Source organism: Lepidochelys kempii, chromosome 1 (assembly GCF_965140265.1).
Source record: "Lepidochelys kempii isolate rLepKem1 chromosome 1, rLepKem1.hap2, whole genome shotgun sequence".
Taxonomy (NCBI): Eukaryota; Metazoa; Chordata; order Testudines; family Cheloniidae; genus Lepidochelys; species Lepidochelys kempii.
In genome coordinates, this window is record NC_133256.1 from 51,261,163 (window position 1) to 51,268,695 (window position 7,533).

General features: G+C 40.2%; 1 protein-coding gene across 3 annotated transcripts in view; it reads right to left on the reverse strand.

The window, feature by feature from the left end:
* ALG5 (ALG5 dolichyl-phosphate beta-glucosyltransferase) overlaps positions 1-7,493 on the reverse strand; it is a 47,526-nt gene extending 40,033 nt beyond the window's left edge. Inside the window, exons 1-2 of one of the 3 annotated variants that reach the window (XM_073342348.1) lie at positions 7,280-7,492; positions 4,797-4,859 (exon numbers count right to left, since the gene is read on the reverse strand). Coding sequence is in view for 2 of the 3 variants with exons in the window: in XM_073342339.1 (XP_073198440.1) it covers positions 7,280-7,345 (66 nt within the window). In the remaining variant the exon portion in view is untranslated. Of the gene's footprint in view, positions 1-4,796; positions 4,860-7,279 lie in introns of all 3 variants that reach the window. The other 2 variants (XM_073342339.1, XM_073342330.1) reach the window with 2 other exon arrangements.
* Between the last annotated feature and the right edge of the window lie 40 nt (positions 7,494-7,533).

Consider the following 7,533-nt stretch of genomic DNA (forward strand, 5'->3'; position numbering starts at 1 on the left):
TAGATTTAAATTTAAGTTTCATTTATAGCTTAAATTCTAAATAACACCATTTCCTTTTACAACGGGTCACAGCAAAAATGGTTCAAGTCTGAAAGTTAGCAAGGGCAGTCTTCAGTACATTGTTTGAAAGAAACTGGTTTTAATTTAACAAAATAATGATGTTTTGAAAATTGCATAGGACCTGATCCTACAGAGCATTGTGACCTCTTTCTCATTGGCTTCAGTGGGAGCTGAAGACACTTAACACCTGCATACACTACAGAAAGTTTCCTTTGATCTATAGATATGTACTTAGGCCATGTCTACTCTATGGCAACCTAGTGAAAGTGCTGTAGCTATGTCACTGTAGTGCAGATGCTTCCTACAGTCTAGTTACTTCTGCACTGGGGTTTAAGTCGCCATAGCTACAGCACTCAGCAGTGTGAATTCTTCACACACTAAGCACTGTTAGCTCTGTCAACTTAACTTTTAGGGTTTGATACCACACACTAAGGAAAGCATGCAAAACTTTGAATGGAGCACCATTGACTTAAGTTTTCAAAAATCCACTCTTGGAGGTTAGCTTGTCGGATCAGGGCCTTAAACAGAGAAACACTATTCACATGTTCGGCAGGCATTTGTCAGTTGAGAGAATATGCATAGATTCCAAGGCCAGAAGGGACCTTTGTGATCATCTGATATGACTTCCTATATAACACACAGGCCATGGAACTTCCCCAAAATTAGAGGGGAAGCTCCTAGAGTGTATCTTTTAAAAAATCCATCCATTCTTGATTTAAAAAATATCAGTGATGGAGAATCCATCACAACCCTTGGTAAATTGTTCCAGTGATTAATTATTCTATTTAAAATTTACACCTTATTTCCAGGCTAGCTTCAACTTTCAGTCACTGGATCTTGTTATACCTTTCTCTGCTAAAGAGCCCATTTTAAATATTTGTTCCCCATATAGGTACTTACAGATTATAATCAAGCCACCCCTTAACCTACTCTTTGTTAAGCTAAATTGATTGAGCGCCTTGAGTGTACCTAAGGCATGTTTCCTAATCCTTTAATCATTCTTGTGGCTCTTTTTTCAGAATGCTCTCCCATTTTTCAATATTGTTCTTCTATTGTGGACACCAGAAATGGACACAGTATTTCACCAGTGGTTGCATCAGTGCCAAATATAGAGGTAAAATAACCTCTCTGCTCCTACCCAAGATTTCTGTTTCTGCATTCAAGGATCACATTAGCTCTTTGACCACAGTGTTGCACAAGGAACTCATGTTCAGCCAATTATCCACCATGACGATCACATATTTTTCAAAAAGAAAAGGAGTACTTGTGGCACCTTAGAGACTAACCAATTTATTTGAGCATAAGCTTTTATGAGCTACAGCTCACTTCATCGGATGCATACTGTGGAAAGTGTAGAAGATCTTTTTATACACATAAAGCATGAAAAAATACCTCCTCCCACCCCACTCTCCTGCTGGTAATAGCTTATCTAAAGTGATAACTTTTAAGGAGAGTGATGAGTGGGGTGGGAGGAGGTATTTTTTCATGCTTTATGTGTATAAAAAGATCTTCTACACTTTCCACAGTATGCATCCGATGAAGTGAGCTGTAGCTCACAAAAGCTTATGCTCAAATAAATTGGTTAGTCTCTAAGGTGCCACAAGTACCCCTTTTCTTTTTGCGAATACAGACTAACATGGCTGTTACTCTGAAACATATTTTTCAGAGTCCCTGCTTCCCAGGATAGGGTCCCCTATGCTGTAAGTGTGGCCTACATTCTTTGTTTATAGATGTACACATTTACATTTATCCATATTAAAATGCATATTGTTTGCTTGCACCCAGTTTACCAAGTAATCCAGATTGCTCTGTTTTAGTGACCTGTCCTCTCCATTATTTATCAATCCTCCAATTTTTGTGTCATCTGCAAATGTTATCAGTGATGACTGTGTGTGTTGTTCCTGGTCATTACTAAAATTATTAAATATCTTAGGGCCAAAAACTGCTGCCTGCCCGATCCCTTTAGAAAAACACCTCTGCTTGATGATGATTGCCCATTTACAATTACATTCTGAGACCTAATAGCTAGCCAGCTTTTAATCAACTTTATGTGCGCCATGTTAATTTTAGATCATTCTAATTTTTTATTAAAAAATATTGTGTGGTACCAAATCAAATATCTTACAGAAGTCTAAGTATATTACATCAATACTATTACCATTATCAGCCAAACTCGTAATTTTATAAAAAAATTTAAAGTTAGTTTGACAGGATCTATTTTCCATGAACTCATGTTGGCTGGCATTAATTACATCACCCTCCTTTAATACTTTATTGATTGAGTTCCATATCAGCCACTCCATTAACGTGCTGAAACCAATGTCAGACATTCAGGCCTATAATTACCAGGTCATCCTGTTTACCTTTTAAAATATTGGCACAATATTAGCGGTCTTCCAGTCTTCTGGAAACTCCACTGTGTTCCAAGACTTATTGAAAATCAGTGTTTAAGAGTCCAGCGAGCACTTCAACTAGCTCTTTTAAAACTCTTGGATGCACGTTATCTAGACCTGATGATTTAAAAATGTCTAACTTATGTAGCTGCTGTCTAACATCCTCCAGAGATACTCAGGGAATGGAAAGAGAGTTACCATATGATATAACATTTTGTTTTTTCTCCAAAATACAGAACAGAATTTTTTGTTGAACACTTCTGCCTTTTCTGATGATTGATAATTCTACCACTTCTATCCATCCATAGACCAATGTCATTGGCACGATTTTTTTTGTTCCCAATATAATTAAAAACCTCCTTATTGTCTTTAACTCTGTTGGTCATAGATTTCTCTGTGTGTCCTTTGCTTCTCTTATCAATTTTCTATGGTTTCTAGCTTCTGATTTATGTTAAGAACTATCAACTTCTATTTTCTTCCATTTGTTATACATATTTTTTTATAGATGCTTTCACTTCCCCAGGTTGGTTTTTTAACCATGTTTCTCAACTGTGGCTTTTTGGGCATCTAGTAAAGCGTTCTTAAACAACTCTCACTCACATTTTTCTGATTAAATTCTTCCATCCAGCTGATTCAGCTCATGGTCTGCTTGTGATGCCAGCAGAATTTTAAAGTGTATAAATCTATTTCCTTCATATTTTATTTAATTTCCTTTTTGTTCAACCCTCTGCCCCAGATGAACCACTAAAAAATTAAGGGGGGGAAGGAGAGGGAGAATGGATGAATGCACACAGCTAATTCAAATACTATGTTGAGGTTGCAAGTTCAAGCACTCAACATCATGAAATTTCCAAAGATAAAGTTGATCTGACAACTCTAATTTAGCCATAGTTAACCCCACAGCTCTGAGCGCCCATGGGTGGTGGTGACCCCTGGAACTCCAAGCTGGATCCCCGGCAGCTGGACCGGGGTGGAGGAGGGGGGAAGATATGCAGCTGCCAGGCCCGGAGCCATCAGTCGCCTCAGCAGGGCTCTTCGCGGAAGCTGGACGCAGCTCCCCATTTTGTCACGAATATTTTTAGTAAAAGTCACAGACAGGTCATGGGCTTCTGTGATTTTTTTTTTAATTGCCTGTGACCTGTCCGTGACTTTTACTAAAAATATCAGTGACAAAATCTTAGCCTTAGCCATAGTGCAAACCTGTAGTATTTTTTGCTCCTCTCACTTGTTAAATTTCAATTCACCACATTAATAAGAGTAATTAAGGTTTATATTTATCAACATAAATTAGTATTGCCAAATTAACTTCTGGAATTTCTCAACTTTTGTGATTGATCTTACAATCTTAATGTTATATTAGTGTTAAGGTTTAAAAAATGTTCAAAATGATTGTATGTACAGCAATATATTCAAGCAATGTATGTGATACTGTTAACTATCAGTGGTATCTGGGTTTCCACATGCTACAGACTTCCCAGTATTCTAGAAGAGAACATTATGTTTCTAAATTATTAAAAAATAAAAAAAGACAAAAACAAAATATTTTTTGTGTTATAAAAGAAAGAAATAGAACACTGTTTGCAGTTCATTTACAAAGCCAGCTGGGTTTGTTTAGTTAAATGAGGTTTTACAATTTAAAAATATTTTGGATATAAATTAGTAGTTATTCACTGTTAGAAAAGCAGAAAAATTTGAAACTTGAACCCTGATACATTTCAGCTTTGTGGTAAGGTATCTGCAGAGATCTGTGGGTATTTTATAACAGACCATAACCCATAACATATGGAGTACCTACTACAGTCCAAAAATACCTGGCACAGTTGCAGTCACAATTCTGTCCAGTTTCGTATTTTAACAAAACTGTAGTGTTTAGATTGATAAGCCTCATGTGAGAAAGCACTTCACTGAGATTAGATAATATTGTATGAGATGAAGGATGAACACCTTTGCACACCAATTTGCCAACCCAGTGGGAAAGTCTTTATACTAGGTTCAAAGGGGGCAGGTGACAAAAGATGTAGAAATAAAGAAAATGTGCCCTTACCAGAGGGCTAGATGTTTGGGATGGAATGAACAATTACAATAGGGTCATAGGAACAGCAAGAGGTAAAAAAGTGGGAGAATCTGTTCAACATCTTAGAAGTCTGTACATAAATGCAAGGAGTATGGGGAATGAACAGAAAGAATTGGAAGTATTAGTACAATAGCTAACTTATGATTTAATAGGTATCACGAAAATTGGTGGGATGAATCTCAATTGCAATATTGGTATAGAGGGGTATAGCTTGTTCAGGAAGCTAAGGCAGACAAAAAAAAAAAGGGAGTAGATGTTAGATTACACACCAAGAATATATACACTTGTTCTGAGGTCCAGAAGGTGGTGAGAGGCACTCAAGTTTAAAGTCCCTGGGTGAAGATAAAAACAGAAAAACAAACAAAGAGGGGCAAAGTCATATTAGGGATCTACAATAAACCACAACATCAGAGGCAGTGGATGAGTCATTTCTAGAACAAAGAACAGAAATATCCAAAACACAAGACCTACCTGAACATCTGTTGGAAAAGTAAAGTGTCATAACACAAAGTGTCCTGTAAATTCTTGGACTGTATTGGGGACAACTTCTTGTTTCAGAAGGTAGAGGAAGTAACCAGGGAGACATTCACTTTAAACTTGATTCTCGCTAACAGGGAAGAATGAATTGCAAATCTGAAAGCTGAAGGCAATTTCAGTGAAAGTGACAATGAAATGATAAATTTCCTAATTCTAAGGAAAGGAAGGAGTGAAAGCTGCTGAATAAGGACAATGGACTTCAAAGAAGCAGACTTTATCAACCTCAGGGAATAGTAGGTAAGGTCCCATCAGAAGAAAATCTAAGGGAAAAAGGAGTTCAGGAGAGAGTTTCTCAAAGAGACAATATTAAAGGTTCAACAGCAAACTATTCCAATGCAAAGGAAAGATAGGAATAATACTAAGAGGTTAATATGGTTGCATTAGGAGCTCTTTAATGACCATTGTGAAAATTAAAAAGGAATCCTGCAAAAAGTGAAAATAAAAACAAATTGCTAAGGAGGAGTACAGAATAGCACGAGCATGTAAGGACAAAATCAGAATGGCTCAGGCACAAAATGAGTTACGCGTAGCAAAGGCAACAAGAGGCTCTATAAATACATTAGGAAAAACAGAAAGATGAAGGAAACACACTACATAGCAAAGAAGTAGAGCTAATAATAGATAACATCAAGAAGTCTGAAGTGTTTAATGACTATTTTGCTTCAGTCTTTACTAAAAAGTTTTTATGGTGACCAGATACATAACACAATATTAAGAGTAAGGAAGAAGGAACACAATCCAGAATAGGGAATGAACTGGTTAAAGAATATTGAGGTAAATTAGATATATTCAAGATGGTACAGCCTGATGAAATTAATCCTAGGGTACTTAAAGAACTAGTTGGAGCAATCCTGGAAGTGATTATCAGCCCAGAAGACCGAAGAAGGGCAAACATAGTACTTATCTTCAAAAGAGAGGGAGGGGAGAGAAAAAAGAGCCCATGAAATTATAGACCAGTCAGTCTAACTTCGATACCTGAAAAGATATGTAAGCACCTAGAGGTTATTAAGGCAATAAGTAATAGCCAACATGGATTTGTCAAAAACAAATCATCCCAAATCCCTACTTTTCTTCTTTAACAGGGCTACCAGCCTAGTGGCTGGCGAGGGAAGTGGCAGATGTGATATATCTTGATTTTAGTAAGGCTTTTGACAGTCTCATAAGCAAACTATGGACATGTGGTCTACAGTAAATCGTTATAAAGTGAGTACATAACTGGCTGAAAGATCGTACTCAAAGAGTAGTTATCAAAGGCTCGCTGTGAGGAAATACCTAGTGAGGTCCCTCAAAGATCTGTCGTGGGTCCAGACCTATTCAAAGTTTCATTAAGAACCTGGATAATAGAATGAAGAGTATACTTATAACATTTGCAGAGCGCACCAAACTGTGAAGTGTTGTGAGCACTTTGGAGGACAAAGATAGGATTCAAAATGATCTTGACAAATTGGTCTAAAAATCAACAAAATGAAAATCAATAAAGACAAACGCAAAGTACTACACTTAGGAAGAACAAAAAAAATCAATTGCACAACTACAAAATGGGGAATAACTGGCTAGCTGATAGTACTACTGAAAGGGATCCGGGGTTTATGCGGATGACAGACTGAACATGAGCCAACAATCAGGATGCAGCTGCAAAAAAGGCTCCTGTTAACAGGAGTGTCAGATGCAAGCTGGGGGAAGTAACTGTCCTGGTCTGCTCAGCACCGGTGAGGCCTCAGCTGGAGCACCCTGCCGCGTTTTGGACACTGCACTTTAGGAAAGCTGTGGACAAACCGGATTAAGTCCAGAAAAGAGCAGCAAAAATGATAAAAAGTTTAGAAAACCTGAGCTAGGAGAACAGATTAAAAACACCGGGCTCTAGTCTTGAGAAAAGAAGACTAAGGAGGGACCAGACGAGAGTCTGCGAATACCTTTAGGGGTGTGACAAAGAGGTGCGTGGCCCTTCCCTAGGCATCAGCTCCTCCTCAGTGCCCCCCGGGGGCTCTGGGCTGCTCCCCACTAGGAAGGGATAAGCGGGGCCTCGCCCAGCCAGGGGCTCTGGCTCTCAGCTCTCTCGGGGGCGGCCCTGTTTGCGGCGCGATGGCCCCGCCCGGGCCCCCTCAGGGCTAGTGGGTGCGGGGCCCCCTGGGGCTGGGGGGCTCCCTCTCCCCACGGGGGGGTCTCTCCCCACTCGCGGGGCGGGGAGGGGGGGCGCGCTCGGTTCCGCACTCACCAGGCTCAGGGCTGCGGCCGCCAAGGCGGCGAGCGCCGCGGCCGCGTCACCCAGGAGCAGCTCCATGGTCCATGCCAGGCGGGGCCCTATGGGGCAGCTCCACCGATGCGGAAGCGGCTCCCGGCCGCGGCGCTGACAGCAAACTGCCTCGGCGAGAGGAGCCACTTCTCGGAGCGGCCGGGCTCCACAGCGCCCCCTGTCGGCCACTCCCGGCTAGCCTAATCCCCCCCCAGGGTGTCGCGCGGGAGAGGCTG